The sequence below is a fragment of the Bacillus rossius genome, chromosome 11 (genome assembly GCF_032445375.1).
Source record: "Bacillus rossius redtenbacheri isolate Brsri chromosome 11, Brsri_v3, whole genome shotgun sequence".
In the NCBI taxonomy this organism is placed as follows: domain Eukaryota; kingdom Metazoa; phylum Arthropoda; class Insecta; order Phasmatodea; family Bacillidae; genus Bacillus; species Bacillus rossius.
Genome location: NC_086338.1, coordinates 15,024,602 through 15,043,295, shown reverse-complemented (window position 1 = coordinate 15,043,295; position 18,694 = coordinate 15,024,602). Strand labels below are relative to the sequence as shown.

The following is an 18,694-nucleotide window of genomic DNA, read 5'->3' as shown; positions in this document are numbered from 1 at the left end:
CTGGTCCATTTACTTCCAAGGAAACTTCCATCATGTAATAATGACTTTCACTACTACTAGCACTGATAGTTTGCAGGCCACCGCGAACTTCACTAAGCCGATGGAGAATAATAAACTTAAGTTGCTAGACATATCTATATGACCATGATATAAACAAATCCTGCAATATGTCATGACAAATAAAAAATATCACGCACGACAGCAATGCAGGCATTTTATCGCCGACTCCTATCCCAACAGAGCGCTTTAGACTTAAACGAATATGTACTTATAAAGTACAATCTCAGAGCATTTTTCAATAATCCTCTATATTTGAAGCCTTCATCGTTTGCTTTTTGCTGGAAACCATAATTAAAATTAAATATAGCAATGTAGACAGCCGCCGATTGATTCTTATTGGAGTGTTCTAAATTTTGGCCTTTGATCAGCTGTTAAAAATCTTGTTTTAAAACGAAAGATAGAAGACTTTCTACGATATACATACTTGACACATGAAAAAGCGTTATCTTTGGTATGTACCCTTTGTTTATTTTTTTATTGTTCATGTATAGTTTGTAACAATTTAAACTTTGTGTATTGTTCATCCCGCGCTTAGTAACCTAGAAACTCATGTGATTTTATCACTAGTGATTAAAATGTGGGCGTACAGTGTATATCCGTGCCCTCTTAGATCAAGTGTTGGCTGTTCATTCGTTTAAGAAGAGATTTGTTGTGATGGTAGTTACTGAAGTGATTTTTGTCTAGTTTGCGCAATTATGAATATCCTAATATGGAAGTGTATAATTTTAGTTGTATTATTTTTTTTATCATTTACACTGACACTCTTGCCACTAAAACTTGTGACAAGGCTACGAACTTCAGTTGATCCACTAGTTCCTTCTAGGTATGTATATAGGGTAAATATGTATTGTACGGATTAGCGCCAAAAAAAATCGTACAAATATGAAATAACTTTCATTATATGCTCTTTTACGTCCTCTTTTCAAAACCGCCTGCGGAGATTAAATATTCCAATTACTTTTGGAGATATCGCCGTTCTTATTTTGCAATACAAGCCCTATGTAATCATTTAACAGACGCCATTTTATATTTTGCCGTGTGCGCGTGAATGCCTAAATAACAGAAATTTTCCATTATGTAAGGTTAGTTACATGATAAATACTTCAAAATAAACGGAAATTAAAAATAATATAAATTAATTTTACTTGTATAGTTTTAAGTATTTATAATGTAACTGACCTGACCTAACAAAACGGGACAAAGGTAGATTAGGTCAGGTCAGCTACAGTATAAATACTTTGAAACTGAACGGACATTAAAAATAATAAAAATTAATTTTAATGGTTGTTTAGTTTTTAAGTATTTAAGTATAATGTAGCTGACCTGACCTAACAAACCGGGAAAAAGGATGAACAGTAGGAACTCACGTAATTTTCTTTTTACGTGATGTAGTCGTTCAACTACGTCGTGGGAAAAAAAAAAAAATCATACTTGTAAACAAGCAACAATGGTGAACGCGGGAAGCCTACGATTCACTCATCCTTCTGGACATACCCGAATACTCACGTTGGCAAGCCTTCTTTCAACAGACGAGAGGCAAACGCCCGATCGTGCATCTTCGGTTTATTTTTTTTTTTTTGTTTATTGTAAATAAATATGCAACTAATGAAAACTAATGGTCAATTAGGTTATGTTAGCTACATTATAAATACTTCAAAACATTGTGGATGGTTGATTTGGTTAGGATAGCTACATTAAAAATACTGTGAAATCATGAAAACGGTTTCCTAGCGCTGGATAGCTACATATTAAAAAGTTATTTGCTAAGCAACCATAAAATGATTTTACAGTTTTTTTAATGTAGCTATACTTACCTAATATAACCAACCATCCACAATGTTTTAAAGTATTTTTAATTACTTCTTACTAATTTTAAGAAAAGAAGGCTTGCCAACGTGAGTATTCGGGTATGTCCAGAAAGATGTGTGAATCGTAGGCTTCCCGCTGAACTCCGCTTCAGTGCACAGCATGAAAAGTAAAAAATTCCGTATCTCCTAAAGTATTTGGAATTTCTGATCTCCGCCGGGTTTAATGAAAAGAGGAAGTTAAAGAGCACAGAATAAAGGTATTTTCGGATTTTTAGATTTTTTTTTTAAAAAATCGCCAAAAAATTAATATTAAAAAATTCGATATCTCCAAAAGTAATTGGAATTTTTTATCTCCGCAGGCGGTTCTGAAATGAGGACGTAAGATAGCATATAATGAAAGTTATTTCATATTTGTACGATTTTTTTTGGCGCTAATCTGTACAATACATATTTACCGAGATCTATTTCACAGAAAAAAAAAATCCAGTTTTTTTAAGTAATTCATTCTCCAAGAGGGTAAAATTCTTATGTCACGGCTTTTTCATAAATAAATTTAGAAAATATTGTTTTCCACTACTACAGACGGTCCTCTATTTACCTTTAAAACAGCATTTGCAAATTCATATTGTTTTCAGAGAAATTACTGTTTATTGGTTACATTCGGTAATCAGTAGTCTGTGTAGTGATGCGGCTGTCACCATTCTTCTTGAGAAAAGCAACTTGGGAAATCTAATATTCACACTAAGTAGTCCATTTCAAAGCCCGAACCGTTCCAAAGTTCATCGCTTGCTCGTGAAACTTTGATTGCACATAATATAGAATAAAAATGTGTGATAATGATTTGCCAGAGTTGAGACACAGAATAATGAGGCTATTGTTTCCATTTCTCCGGACGTGTTAACCAAAGGGTGGGAAGAACTCGACTTTAGGTTGGACATGTGCCGTATAACTAAAGGTGCACATATAGAACGTTCGTAAGAAAAACTAGGTTAGTTTACATTCAATTTTATGTGTGATTTGTTATGAAAAGTCTAAATTAAACTGTAATGATATACAATAATTGAAAGTGGGATATTCTTGTAAGGACATACTGTATATTTATTTTGTGTTGCAGGCATGACCGCCTCATCAGCTTGCTCAGCTGCTTCGCTGGGGGAGTGTTCATGGCGACCGGCTTGCTGGACCTGCTTCCCCAAGTCGTCAGCGCATTTGTCGAGGTGAAGTATGATGACCTGGTGACAGACATTGACACAGTATAGTGTGCAGAGTGTGGAGCCTGGCTGACGCAGGGAGGCATCCCAGCGTGCTGTACGAAGCGTGTGGAATTGCAGGCCACTGCCTTTCCCATTTTTAGAGTTAATTTGATAAAGAGTTAATGTTTTTCAGTAATGCAATCCATCAGCATGTACGAGGCAATTTTTTTAAGTAAGTATCATTTTTAAATTAGGCCACTGCAATGCTGCGACCGGCATTCTGTACATGCGGGCTGTGTACTTGCATCTGTTGGGCAGCCACAGACACCATTGTGGAAATATTTTACAGTTTTTATGTTTGTTTGTGAGTATTTAAAAGGCCTCTGCCGATTAAGATTCCCTTCGACAGTAAAATATGCGCTGTGATTCGTTTTCTTAGTGCTAAATACGTGACAGACACTGAAATTCATTGTCAGATCGTTGGGTTTATCTGTTGGGCATACGGTAGCTGATTTAGGCTTGTGGGTTTGTGTTTTAATTTTTAATTCTTAATTTCCATTCTTGAATTTTTTCCATGTCGAACGGTGCAAAACTGGAATGGCATATGTCCAAGAAAATATAATTAATTTTCTGAGAATGCCATCTTATCTGTGGGTTGTTAAACAATTATTTGTATGCCTTTAAATTATCTATTTGCCTCATTAGAATTGAATTTTAAGAAACCAATAGTAAGGTGACTCAACACATTCACTGGCTAAAACTCTACAACTTGGTCTCCGAGGTACATTGCCACGGGGATCGGAGACCACATCATCCGTCTCCCACCTAGGCAATTCTTACATGTATTTTTCTAATTGTGTTAGAAATGTCTATGTAGCTGTATTTTCAACCGATGATTTAATCTCGTACTTGTGTCTCTTGCAAGCTTTTTGACGTGACAACATCTAATAAATCGATGAACGCTGGCTGCACGCACGAAAGTGTCTCATTACGCACATTGTCCTGTTACGCTGTGTCCCGTCACACTCATTTTACGCTTGCGCCGCATCTATCTCTCTTCCACTCGATTGGAACAACCATCAATTTTACTTTTTCGAGGCACATTAAACTTGAAACACTCCCAATCGTTTCCTACTTTTCCTATCATCATCCTATCCTTAACAGAATAAGGAAGAAGTTAAATAGCAAACATGTATAAAAGTTAAAATAATCTCTTCGTTAAAGTAATAAACATATTTGAATTAATGAGTGCAAATAAAAGTAAATTTATTAATTAAATTGTAGAATTTCATTTCACTCCATCTTTGTATCCATACAAAATAGTGATAATTCAATAAAAATGATTCAATTTTATTCATAAAAGTATGCAATCATTTCATCAATATTTTGTTATGACATTATCACGTTAAACTATCGTCCCTAAACCGACTTTACAGACAACCAATTTTTTAGTGTACCTTTTTCTATGTATTGTATACATAGAATAAGTATTCTTACTTAAAGCTTTTGTTCTTGTACATTTCCTACTAAGCCCAGGTTGATCTACTTGTATGTCCATATCAGTAAGGTGTTTCCACTCATTTAGGTAGGCCTACTCAAAATAAAACATTCTAAAAATGATAGAACCTTTATTGTGGCTTGTGTCTATGTATGTATTTAAAACTCTCTTACACATAATTTAAAATTACACCAATTTTGTAAAAACAATAATATTCATTACAATAACAAACTAATCAATATTTAAACATTATCTCTGTAAATAAAGTATAACTTTAAATCCCATATTATTATAAGTAGTTAGTGCATTTGTTTGGTAATGTATGTTTAAAATAAATTTTTAAGTCGTTACAAAATGTTCAGAAATTAATTTTTCATATTATTATTCCACCTACATTTTATTATATGACTATAATTTCAATTTTATTGTAAATAATATGTAATGTATTTTTTATACCATACTTTATGTACCTAGTGCATATGTTATATATTTATTTTATAAATAGTTCAGTTTGTATGATTTTTATTCTATTGCTTTGTATTTCAGGTTTGTAGTATTTTAATGCAGATATATATATTTTTTTCCCTGTCAGGAAGATTTTTGTGACATGACACTGATAAATAATATAAAGGCTACTGATTTATTTCTTTACCACAATGTTTTTACAAAAGATTGAAATTCCAGTATGAATTCTAAAAATATATATATTTTTTTAATATTATTTCTTCGTGCTGTTTGAAATGTGTAGGATTTGTTTTTAAGTTCCTTTACATTATTTTATTAAAATCAGTATTTTTTATTTGGCACTTTGTTTAGGAATAAATTATTCTTATTCATGCCTTCAAAATTTTCAACAGCCAAAATAATGTACAGTCAGGATGGTAAGTTATATATTCATCTAGAGACACGTGTTAAATATAGAATCAAAATAATATTATTAATTTTTTTTATAATTGTAATGGTTGTTATTGATTTGTGCTGTGCCTTACACATTTTGACCTGAAGTGTGTTAATAAAAAAAATGGGCTACATAGTTTAATGTGGAGATTATATTTTTCTGATGATAAGGAATTAAGTGGCTTATCTTAAATGAAAAGTAGGTTATCACATGCGTTTTTGTAAAATGAAATTAACTGTTGTGCTGTTCGTTTCATTGTATTGCTAGGTCGTCACTACCTCATAACTCTTATCAGTATATTTTGAGATTCCTGCTCTTGTTGTCTAGATCAGGGGTGAGGAAACTTTTTGGCCAAAGGTCAAAAGCCAGTCATTTGAATTGCATTGTAAGACAGTGGACATGCAATTAAATTTATCATTTCTTTACGTGTAATGGAATTGGTTACCATAATTACATACCTGCTATTCTTGAGCTTAATGGACCTTATTTTCAGGGGTGGAGGACCAGGATTGGCTGATTTAAACCAAGTGGTTTTTTTTTATAATAAAATTTTTTTTTCAATTAGGTATTGTATTTTTAAATAGAAAACATATCTTAATTTTTTTTAATGAAAGGTCTAATTCCACTCTAACAACAACATAAATTTGCTCATTAATGTTTTGTTGTGATTTACAGGAACAAAATATTTTATATGTACTAATCAAGATCTTATCATTTAAATTATCTGAATACATGTTAAATAATACCCAGCTAAATACACTTCTAAAATTATAAATATTAAATAGTTAATTCCTATTCTGTGGGAAATTCCTGACTGTATTATAAATCCCCTGTCTGCTGTTAAGTCCCAATCAAATGTGCAAATTTGCTTGATGTCAGTTATTTGGTGTTATTAACTTTTCTGGTTCAATATGAATGGCAGAAAGCAGGATGTTGTATGGCTTTCATTTGAACATGCTGAGAACCAAAATAACTAACGTAATAAAAATGCTGGTTTGAACCTAAAAACCAGGTGTGAACAAAAAAAGATTGTTTGGTTTTATTTTTTTTTTTCAAACCAGGTTTTTTTTCCAACACTGTGGCTTCAACAGGTCAAGTTTTAGCTTGTGATACGCCAGTGTAATTAAAATTGTCCAAAATCAATCACGATGAGGTCAAGTTAAATTCAGAGGATTCAGTGTCAGCCAGCGCAGTACGTAGAATGCTTTTAACAGTCCTCACCGAATTTTTCCGCGGTCCCATTTGTGTGCCGTTGTGTTGTAGAAATTTCTTGAAAGGTTAAAATATTCAAATACCAAAGTGTTATCAGTAGAGACCTGTAAAAGTAGATGTTATTTTCCGTATAAAATAGGTGTTGTTTTTCTTTGAAATAGAGGTTATTTTACCGTAAAATAGATATTATTTTCCTGAAAATATCACTAATTTTTTGTTTGAAAATAATTTTCAATGGAACTTAATTTATTTAGCTCGCCTATTTACAATTTAAACTATGATTTCTAATTTTATTAGGCCTTAATTAAAATGGTCAGCAAAAATCAGTTCAGTTGTGTGACATGTAAGCCTACTAATGCCTATAAAGTAGGAGTTGTATATGATAGAAAATAATTAATCAGTCATCAAAAGAGAGCATGGTGAAACATTCAATATTCTTCTCTTTCAAGTTCTGGCGTCTTTCGGTAATCACGTGATTGTAGTGACTCAGCAAACGTTCACAGTCCACATTATTTGTTGGGAGAAAGATGGCTTGAAGTGCAGCTGCAGCAAATGACATTTGTTCTGTGCCAATAGCCACCAGCATTTTACGAACATCACATTCTTGCCCTGCTTTAACTGCTTCTTGCACAGCTTCCTTCAGAGATTCGTAGCCTTTGTAAAGCACTGAATCGTCAACATCTCCAACCCCGGGGAGGCATTATGGTTGGCAAAATGTCTTTGGTGTTGTTAAGCAAGATATGCTTTGGGCTGAAAACCTTGTTCAGTGTTTTGAAAATTCTTGCACTTGGGTCTGCATTTTGTAGGCCTTGCAGTTTGTCCATACATACAGCTGAAGCTTTCTGGCACATTTGCTTCACATGAGCTTTGTCAGTCGTGGTCAAAGATGAGATTTTTTCTTAAAATCCCGCAGAAAAAATGCCTTGAGAAACACTATCGAAGCCTTTTATAAGGTCGTCTAAATATCCAGTCAACAAATGAGCTGTTGGATATTGTGACCCCTCAAGTTCTGTCAAGATTTCAACAAGTTTTGCAGCATGATTTTTTACAAAGTGACATTGAGCTAAAAGTATACATACATTCTTGCTTGGCAAAGATGTCAAGTACTTAATGCCACTGTTGTCCACTTTCAAGTCTTCCTGCTTGAAGAAGGAGATAATATCCACCAAGTACTCTGACAAGTAGAACACAGACTTGAACCACGAATTCCAGCGTGTACTAACTGGCATCGGGAACAATATTGCTGGCTTGTCTGTGTTTTCAGCTAGGTACTTAAGATAGTGGTGTCTGCGATTTCGTGTGTTAAGAAAAGCAGTGTTTACTTTAACAACACCATCATTAAGTTCATGTAACTCACAAGACATGACACTTCCTACAAGTGCCAGCTTGTGTGCCCAGCACTGCACATGTAAAACATGTTCCCCAAAAGGGTCATTCTCATTGAAAGGGATTAACGTCCCTTAACATTTAAAACTTAATAAAATGCTTTCTACATATTGGTATTAACTTAATATAACAAGTAAAATTAGAGTGACATTTCTATGTCCAGCCAAAAAAATATAAAATTTTATTTATGATAGATAACTGGTTCACAGTCATAGGCGTGCCCAGACATTTCCATTAGGGGGGGCCCTGCTAAATTTTTAAATCAGAAGCTGAATTTAGAATGTTAAATAGCCTAAATACATTCACTCATTGCCGTGTTTATATTTTTGTGCAGTATCGACGAGATATGAATGTTTACTAGTTAATATTTATATCCGTATAATTTTAGCAATCTTGAAAATATGTTTTTTTTCCATAGACAATGTTTAAAGGGTACTTACACATTTTTCCCTCTCGAATTTTCCAATAGCTTGGTCCAGATCTACCTTGAAATTAACTTCTTTTTAGTGAATGCAAACACAGCAATTCAGACAACGGAACTTTAACAAACCTCTTAATTTTTTTATTTTTGCATGGCCATTTTAAGAGACCTCGTGTTTTAAATAAACTTAGGCGGCTGTATTTCCAGAACGATAAAATGTTTAGAAATATTGATAATTACCACACTGCAACGCTGAAAAACAGTTTGAGTGTCACAGTGCCAGGAATATACGAATATTAACGAACGCATTAGAGAAAATGCCGATCTGAGTGATTACATTAGGAGGGTCCATGGCCCACCTGCCCCCCCCTGTAGGCACGCCTATGTTCACAGTATAGCTATGTATACCTCCGTGGACTGTCCCCCAAGACATTTTAGTTAACATTTTCTGTTGTTTCAAGTATATTTTAATTTTAAATAATAAATGTATTATTGTTAAAATTAATTAGATATTACTGTTATAAATTCTACTCAAAAGCATCAATGAACAATGAAGCAGAACATTTCTTAAAATTGTTTACATTTTGTCCTACAGACTGCGCATCTCCTCCGTGGACACAACTTAAAGTTAAAAAGAATTACCACTCTAGTGCTACAATATCTTTGGTTTTAAGGAAAATGGAATGTCAAAAGTAGACATTTTGTGATATCACTGCTGTTTGAATAGTAAATGTGACTATTGTGTCAAGATCATTCAGTAAAGTTTGATGAATGTTTTGTGTTGAGATGAAAGTGTCTCCTCTCTGACCACTGTAATATGAAAAGAAAAGGATATTTTTCATAGTTGTCTTCACTTGGCAAGTTATTTTTTGGTTGAATTTTACCAACTGTTTACTAAGTTTTCTAACCTTAAAATTAATAGCTAAGATATAAAATTTATGACTTTTTGTATCATCCGTGGACATCTCCTCCGTGGACACTTGCTGTCCACGGAGAGGAACACATTGTCCACGGAAGAGACAAAAATATACAAAGGCCTATTATTCGACAAAAAAATTTTAACTTTTTTGTAGCATTTGTTTTTATTAATAACATTAATACATTAACATGCCAATCAACACATTCTTGTAAGCGTGAGGGTATCAGTTTATTTTTAAAAAAGGAAAACATTTTGGTTGTGAATTTGCAATGCACCTAAATCTTCTCACAAATAATGTATTAAAAATAACTCATTCTGTTTGATTTAAAAGTCAGCCAGAATTAGGCTGGATTGGAGAGCTGAAGAGAGAAAATCTTGAGGTCTCCTCACCATAAAAATGCATTGGGAGGAGATCCCAAGATTTTCTCACTTTCACTAGCTGCAATGCAGCCTTAAGTATAATTTATGTAAAAAAAAAATTACAAGATATAGATGTTACTGTAAAACATGGTCAATTTGTAGGCAATTTTTTCTGTCAAAACATTCCGCAACTTTGTTTTCAATGTTCAGTTCCTTCGACACAAAAACTAATATATATAAATTAATGTCTCGCATGTCTCCACCTGATTCAAGTTACCGTTCTACGGTGCCTAACTCAGAATATCATGCAGCTATTTGTAAGGTTGGTTTGTAGCTTTGAAACTAAAAGTAAAGCCATAACGTACATTTTACATTATTTGTATTTGTTTATAGGAAAAATGGACAATTTAAAAAAGAAAAAACCTGGTTCTGATAAAATCAAAAAAAGACGGGAGCAGAAGAAATTTAGTATGAGAAATGCAAGACAAAAAATACGAGACTGTCCAGAACTGCACACTAAAGAAAAGCAGAAGGAAAGAGAAAGGTATCATAAAAGGAAGGAAAGTGGTAAAATAAAAAACATCACTGAAATGAATAGCAGAGAACAAAGAGCTACCAGAAAAGTATGGAAAGAAAATATCGCCAAGCAAAAGAAAAGAGAACAATTTCAGAAGAGTTTCCAGAAGAAAATGTTCCACAATGTACAAATATTTCAGAACTTAAGAACAGTCCAGGTACTGAAAACATTAAGAGTAAGAACACTAGCAGGGTTGAAAGTGGTAGAAAAAGGGCAAAGAAACAGAGGAAGAAGATGCTGAAAGAAATGAAATGTATGAACGAAAAAAATAGGCAACTTCAAAGAAGTGTTGACAAATACAAGAAGAGGATTCAAAGACTGAAACAAAAATCTACCAAAGCTGAAGACACACCAAGAAAGAAAGTAAATGCTCTTCTTAAGGATCAGTCTGTAAATAAAAAAGGTAACAAAAATATTTACAAGAAGTTACTTTTTGGAGAAGTCATTTCAACTCAGTTAAAAGAAAACTTTATACGACAAACATCAATTAGAAAGAAAAGAAGAACAATGTCACTACTAACGGGAAGAATTGTTAAAAAGTACAAATATCTAACGTACATAAAGTCTTTGACATCATACAAAATGTGCTCTGCAGATTATGTATTCAGGAAACCAGTACATGTGAGAGTCCAGATTGCCAGAAATGATGATGTGCAGTTCTTGGAACAGGATAACTGTAGTAGTGTGTGTGCCGGTAAGAAAGAGACAATTACCAAAAACAAGGATAAGAGACAGAAGCGTTACCTCAATGACTCATTGTACAACTTGCACAGAAGGTTTCAAAATGAGCATCCTGAACACAAAAACTTGAGCTATTCTGTGTTTTGTCGTTTATGCCCATTCTGGATCCTTTTCCCTGATGCAAAGTCTCAAGAAACTTGTTTGTGTAAAACTCATGAGAACATGTCATTAATTGTGAGGAAAATGAATTCATTACAAATCATAAATGAAAAAACACCACAGGAACTGTTTAGTTCAATTTGCTGCAAAGAAAATAATGAGAAATGTTTAGAAAGAACATGTGAGTCGTGTAGAAGCAAAGAGGTACGGTTCAATGATTATATAGAGGGGCCAGTCACATATGAAACATGGAACAGCAAGAAAATTCCCACTGAAATTAAAGGAAAAGTCAAATTATGTCAAAAGACAGTTAAGGAATCAATCGAGTGCTCAAAGAAGGAACTGATTTCTGTTTTCGATAGTCATATTTATAAATATATGCAGCATATTTCAAATATTCAGCATCAGTTTGCAGCCATAGATACCATCAAGAAAAATTTAGCCAAAACTGAAATCCTACTTCACATGGACTTTTCAGAAAATTATACATGTAAATATGCCCCAGAGATTCAATCTGCCCACTTTGGAGGATCCAAACCTCAAGTGACATTGCATACTTCAGTATTGTATTGCCATCCTGATGTAATCACCAAACCTGTCTCATGTGTTACATTAATAGAATGTAATCGCCATGATCCAGCTGCTATTGTAGCACATCTCCATCCAGTTATTGAAAATATAAAGTCGAGAGTTCCACATTTAACAACAGTTCATTTGCTCAGCGATGGACCATTCACAGTACAATAACAGAAATATGTTTCAGTTGTTTGGTAAATGCTTGTCAGAAAAATTTTTAGTTGAGGAGATGTGTTGGCACTACAGTGAGAGCGGACATGGAAATGGGGCCCCATATGGAGTTGGTGGATGCTTGAAGAGAACTGCAGACAATTTAGTTGCACGGGGTGTGGACATTCCTAATTTCAACAAACTTGTTCACCAACTTAATGACAATTGCAAAGGTGTAAAAGTGCTTACGGTTACAAATGAAGAGATTCATGAAGTAGACAACATCATACCAGAACGTATTCCTACATTTAAGGGTACTGGGAAACTACATTCAGTAACTTGGAAGAAAGGATGCGACTTCTTACAAGCCAACAGACTAAGTTGCACAGAATGCTCTCCTGGAATTGACTGTTCACATTATGGTATAGGTAGAATACCACTTGCTGCCTTAAAATCTCCTGTATGTAAAGGTTCGAAGGTAAGGTATTCCGAGGTTTATTCATCTGACAACAGTAGTGTTAGTGATTGTGATGCACAAGACATTTCCACGAATGCAGACTACCAAAGCTAAAATTGACATTCCAAACTTGAATGACTTTGTTGTAGTCCAATTTTGTGGGAAGAGATCAGTGCGACATTACATTGGTGTAATAGTTTCTGAAGACAAGTGGTTAAATGAATTTACAGTTAGATTCATGAGGAAATCTGGCAGATGTAAATTTGTTTTTCCAGATGCTGACGACATAGCTGTTGTAGAGGGAAGTGATATTAAGAGTATTTTAAGTTACCCAATTGTAAATAATCGGGATCAGTATGTATTCAATGATGATGTATCCCATTATGATAATGTATGTTAGGGGATATTTGTTAATCTGAGAAGTTTATTTCAACATGGAAAGTTAAAAACAGATATGATTGGTATGTAAGAAGGCAGTTTAATCAAAATATTTTGCCTTTTTTAAGTTTAGTCTACAGTCCTTAAGTTAAGTATTAATTAAATGTTTCTTCTTGCACAAATAAATGTTTTTTTTTCCTCTGCCATTGTATTAGTCTTGACCACAAGTTTTCTTAAAAATCTCCTCCGTGGACACTGATGTCTCCTCCGTGGACAGTTCAATTTTTAAATACTTTTTTACTTCATTAATTTAATGGAATCATCTTGACCATTTGCTTTATTACTGTGAGAAATCTGATGTGATCATTTATAATTATATTTCATGAATTTTAAAATAAATTTAGTTTAAAAAATTTTTAGCTTGAAAATAATCCCTTTCAATGAGAATGACCCAAAAAGGACCTGCAAAGATGACACACACTTTGTCATATAACGAGCAGAATCGGTTACAAGACCCTGGATGTTGCAAAATTGAATATCATATTTCTGAACACACTCATTCACTACTTGCATACAAGTAGTGGCATCTGATTTTTCTAAGTAGCTAACTGAAGCTACTTTCAAAACTGGGTCTTGTAAATTATCAAAAAAATTTTTGAAAAGCACTACAAAGACACATCTTCCTTTGTTGTCAGTGGTTTCATCAGACAGGATGAAAACTTTTCTGTTTCGCACCAAGTCCTTGAGAGAATTTTCTCGCTCTTGTGCTAGTTTTGGGATGTACTTTTCTCTCAGAGTTCTTACACAAGGCAAGTCACCTGCGCCTTCAATAAATTCATCCATCCACAATCTTAAGTTTGGATCCTCCAGCTTTTCTAACGGGATATTCGCTTTCGCAAACGCTTCTGTTGTTTTCAGTGCCAAGTTTTCAACAGAAACTTTTCGTCGAAAACACTGTTCAAACTGGTGAGCACTGACGTTTGAATTTTATTTTCTTCGGACATAGTCGCCACTTTATTTGCGGCCGTTTCATGTTTAGACGTTTTAATGTGTTTAACAACGCCGTCTCTCTTTTCGTAGGCCACCAGGCAGTTACAGTGCCGACACATCGGTAGCATAGAGGCCATCATTTTTGAATTCACCTGCCCGTAAATAGGCATTTACGGGTGGCTTCGGCATTCTGAAGAAAATATACTTATTTTCTTGGTCTAACAAAACTTAACATTTGTCCGTGTTCAGACCGTAAACAATAACAAAACGAATATTAGAGCGGCCAGTCGGTACACAACCGAAGTACCAACCACAGCTAATGATAAAAATGGCGCGGTTTTATTATGGGCCTACCGTAAAATGTATTAAAAAAACGTAAATAAATCGTGTATGTCTCAACTTTATTTAGGCAAAATGAAAACAAAACAATTTCACGTTTTTGAAACACTAACATAGTGTTATAATAATTTTACGTTCACTGATTTTTCATGTCTATCATTTATTTTGGTTATCCTGCAAATTATATATTTGAAGATGGCGTAAAACGCGTCTAAATAAACATTTACTCTTGTCGTGAGAGTAAATATTAAAGGTTACGTGATGTATTTTTGTTTATTTCTTTTGCGTTTTTGTGCGTAAGTATAAATTATTTCAATAAATATGGAAAAATGATAGGTGAAATTTTAAAAAAATGCCCAAATTCACATTTTTTTGTTTCAAAACGTCCTAATTCACGTTTTTCGTTTCAAAACGTCCAAATTCACGTTCTTTATCGCGTTATCGCGGCAGCGATTTTTCCAGGTCTCTAGTTATCAGATGTCACTTTTATAAACCAAATCAATCAAATACTTCACTTCTTCCTGACTTTTAGGTTGAAACCAGATCCGAGGAAATGAAGAAAATTTCGGCCAATCTTCATTCCTTCAGACATGGTCTCAACCAAATGCAAGCAGTAGTTAAGAACTCAGGACTCAACCTATGATCTAGCAATACTTGTCACAGGAACTTCATAGTTGTGTCACTTGATGGGGACAACATTGAAAATACGTGACACTATTTTTAGTGGCTTTCAACAATGATAAGCTAATACTTCTCAGCAGGTGGCCCTAAATAATCATTTTGAAGGTGCTGCCAAGGCCTCAGCTGCCATTGTAAGGGAATCAACGCCACTTTCAATGGCTTGTCCTTTGTGGCTGTCTCTCCGAAGGCTCCATCTAGCTTTGACCCTTTCACATATGACCTTGTCAAACTATTTATGTACATCATAAATTTTGATTCAATACAATTTCTTGGACATATGCCATTGCCGTTTTCACTTTGTGGAAAATATTCAAGAACGCAGTCTGTTTGTGCCTGATGAGGAGAACACATGCCAGTTCATGAACATCGCAACTGTTCCGTCGTTAGTTGATGTCATTGTACTGTCCATTATATCTGTTTATCTTCATCGTTGAGTTCATATGTTTGCTGCATTGGCCAGGTTTTGTTTATTTACTGTTATTGTTGAAACTGTCTCATCTTTGTTAGCCCAGTATGTTTGTCTGTGGTGTTTTGGTTTTTTCATAACTAAATTCCTTTCACGGAATTCTTGTGCTGTCTGATAATTAAGTCTTCTATGCTGTCATTGTTGTGTCGTCCATAATACCTGCTTAGGTTCATCGTTGGGTTTATGTATTCATTTTTAATTATTAATTTCATTTCTTTAATTATTTTCATGATAAACAGTGCAACACTGCAGTGGTGTAGGCCTATGCCAAGAAATTGTATTAAGTCAACATCTATGAAATCATGCTATTTATTATTGTTCAGTTTGTCTTTTATGTGTTCTAATCAATTACAAAACTTTTGTTTCATACCTGAATTATTTCTTAAATGTAAAAAATAAAGATTATGTATTTGAATTTTTAATTGTTTTTTTTTTTCTTAAAATTCAAATACCCGTAGCTTAAAAAAAAAAATCATAGACACCTGATTTTTGCACCAAATTTTTCAGAATTTTAAGCTTAATTCAAACATATCAATAACAACAATAACTTAAAAGCCAGAACTGACTGACGAGGTCCGCCTCACACACGTAGAATGATACACGAGCAACGACGTGCGGGTGGCTGCCCGGCAGGTGAAGGAGCGCCTGCAGCTGGAGTCGCAGTTCCCCGTCGCGGAGTTCTCGGTGGGGATGGGCTTCTTCCTGGTGCTGCTGCTGGAGCAGCTGGTGCTGGACTGCCAGGAGGGGGCGCGCGCCTCGGCGGAGCAGCGACGCCTGCTGCGGCGCGACGAGGAGGGGGCGGAGGAGAGAAGGGAGCCGCCCCCCCACCCCTCCCTGCGCTCGCTGCTGCTGGTGGCAGCGCTCTCCCTGCACTCGCTGTTCGAGGGGCTGGCGGTGGGGCTGCAGCAGAGCCCCGCCAGCCTGCTGCAGATAGCGGCCGCCGTGGGCCTGCACAAGGCCGTGGTGGCCTTCAGCCTGGGCATGAGCCTGGCGCGCTCGCGCTTCCGGGCCGCGCTGGCCGCCTGGTCCGCGCTCGTGTTCAGCGCGGCGTCGCCCCTGGGCATCGGCGCGGGCCTGGGGGTGAGCCGCCTGGGGCGCGGCACGCCGACCGTCGTCACCACGGCCGTGCTGGAGGGCCTCGCCTGCGGCACCTTCGTGTACGTCACCTTCTTCGAGGTCCTGCCCCACGAGCTGCAGAGCGGCGTCGACCGCAAGGCCAAGCTGCTGGCGGTGGTCGTCGGGTTCGGCGTGGTCTGCGGCCTGCTGTTCCTGGATCTGTGACGCGCGGCCGTCTGCGATAACTGCTAGTCCTTCCACCAAAGTTATGTGTTATAACTTTTGATAACCCTAATCTATTTTGAATATTGGTGGTTGCATTGTGATTTGATATTAATTTACAAAACTGAAACTTATTTTTTATATTTATATGTTATGTGTTTTTCTGGTCTAGTGAATTCTTTTAAATATGATTCACCGTTGTGTAAAACGAAAAACGTTTGCTTTAGATAGGCTAAACATAGTTTATAGTATTATAGTAGCCTTAAGTTTGAATTTTTATTTTTCAAGTGATCCTAATTTTACTATCAATTTTACCAGACATTATTTTTATTGTAAGATTATTAGGTTTTTATATATATATATATGTGTGTTTCTTGGAGAAAGATAAAGTTTAAATTAAAAAAATACTAGAAAATAAGTAGCTTGGAGTTCACACATTATATATTCTGTACTATCTATCTTATCATGCCAACAATGAATATCTGCTGCCCACTACGCATCAAAGTCCCACAGAAACATGTCAGAATTGACAAGATAGCAACTACGAGCATGGTTTTAAAACTCCCTCTGATTTTTATAAGATAGTCACTATTCAGTATTTGTGTGTAAAGACTAATTTACTTTTTTACAAATTTGATAATATTTTTTAAGTAGAAAATAAACAATGTTAGAGACGTATAAAAAAATAGTGCACGTAACTCAGTATCCTTGACAGAAGTTAACTTCTTTAGCAGTCTAAACCTTGATCATAAGTATATTGTAAGGGGTAAAACTGCAGTGAGAGAGGGAGAAAAAAGACAATTTTAAAAAAATAACACCTCATTGGGTTTTTTGCTTTCATTTCCTTTCCAAGTATTTAAGAATCCTAAACTTTTTTTTGTATTTATTAGAGATTTTATTACAAGTAAAAAAATTATATACAGGTTTCCCAATGATAGGGAAAACAGGGAAAATTCAGGGAAATTGAAATGGGTCAAAAACAGAGGGAAAACTCAGTGTGTGTATATATATTTATATATTGATTAATACATGTATCACAAGCACATTTTTTCTTAAAAACAAAATTGGAAAGTTGGGGTGCGGGTCGTACATGTAAATCAAAGTAATAGATAAGCCACGAGTCCGGGAAAATTTGGTTCACCATACAGCTGTGACGTGCCGAATTTCATGCTAGGCGGCCCCGGACCGTGCCGAGCTGCGCCAAGCTAGTTGCAGAAAACAGCGGCATCGTAGTTCGTATCTGTTTGGCCGTTTGTGTCATAACTTTGAAGTATCCAGTACGCTGGAAACTTTTTGAAGATTGTTTAGTGAACATATTTTCATTTATTTAGATGTATTTTTTCAAAAGTGCTGCAGCGGTGGTGGTATTTTTGTATCACTGTAAATTGTGTTTGTAGTATTATGGTTTCATGACGAGATTTTTGCCTATCAAACACAACAAAAACACCGCTAAAATAGTTACACATTGTGTTATTCTGAGTCAAGAGTTCTACAGAAGCAGTTAAATATATTTGAAATTTTTTAGTCAATTGTGAGAAGTGTTTTTTTTTTTCCAGAAGAAATCAACGGCGGCCCTCTTATTATTTTCTCATTAGAAATATAGGTTACGTTCACGGGTGTGTGCTAGCTCAGTTTCCTTAATTGTGCAATGAAAACACGATGAAACTTGTGAGACTAAGCGATTAAGTATCGAATGGGTTTTGCTGATCTACATTAGGCCTGGCCTATTCTTGATAGTCTGAGTGGATAATAGTGTGACATTCACGATGTCTAAATTCAATCCTGCTTGGCTATGTGGATCACTGTTTCCTGACTGGAAAAAGTGGCTACGTCGTGTTGAGGGTGGTGACAATAGTGCAAAGTGTATTTTGTTTAAAAAGGTATTTTCTTTGAGTAGTATGGGTAGGCAGTCTGTGAAGAGCCATCAAGAAGGGAAATTTCACAAACAGTTGGTTACTGCGAGCAGTATTTCTGCATCTATGTCAGCATACTTAACAAAGCCTTTAAATCACCAAGAAACGAAGGGATCAATTATTTCAAGAGTTTCCACAGCACCAAATTCTGAATTAGCATCCAGCACACCAGCATCCTTTTCATTGTTAACTGGATCATCATCATCATCATCATTCAGTGCTCTCAAAGAGGTATCTTCAGGCATGGTAAATAAAATACATTTTCAGGGAGACAGTAATGTCAGAAAGGCAGAA

General features: G+C 35.3%; 1 protein-coding gene across 3 annotated transcripts; it reads left to right on the top strand.

Annotated features, from left to right (window-relative positions):
- The first annotated feature begins 383 nt into the window (after positions 1 to 383).
- Positions 384 to 17,309, top strand: LOC134536674 (zinc transporter ZIP1-like). 3 transcript variants are annotated; one of them, XM_063376510.1, is made up of 3 exons: positions 384 to 511; positions 2,983 to 3,085; positions 15,843 to 17,309. In XM_063376510.1, the coding sequence occupies exons 1-3, from the start codon at positions 492 to 494 to the stop codon at positions 16,488 to 16,490; spliced, it is 771 nt and encodes a 256-aa protein (XP_063232580.1). In that variant the 5' UTR covers positions 384 to 491; the 3' UTR covers positions 16,491 to 17,309. The 3 variants fall into 3 exon arrangements, with proteins under 3 accessions (XP_063232580.1, XP_063232581.1, XP_063232579.1); XM_063376511.1 differs by lacking the exon at positions 384 to 511 and adding an exon at positions 532 to 717; XM_063376509.1 differs by lacking the exon at positions 384 to 511 and adding an exon at positions 532 to 883.
- The last annotated feature ends 1,385 nt before the right edge of the window (positions 17,310 to 18,694 follow it).

What these genes read in the sequence shown, in the direction of transcription:
- LOC134536674 (XM_063376509.1), top strand. Translation starts at nt 756, where the DNA reads ATGAATATCCTAATATGGAAGTGTATAATTTTAGTTGTATTATTTTTT. An exon ending in GATCCACTAGTTCCTTCTAG is followed by an intron (nt 884 to 2,982) that starts GTATGTATATAG and finishes TTTGTGTTGCAG; the next exon opens with GCATGACCGCCTCATCAGCT. An exon ending in TCGTCAGCGCATTTGTCGAG is followed by an intron (nt 3,086 to 15,842) that starts GTGAAGTATGAT and finishes GCTGCCCGGCAG; the next exon opens with GTGAAGGAGCGCCTGCAGCT.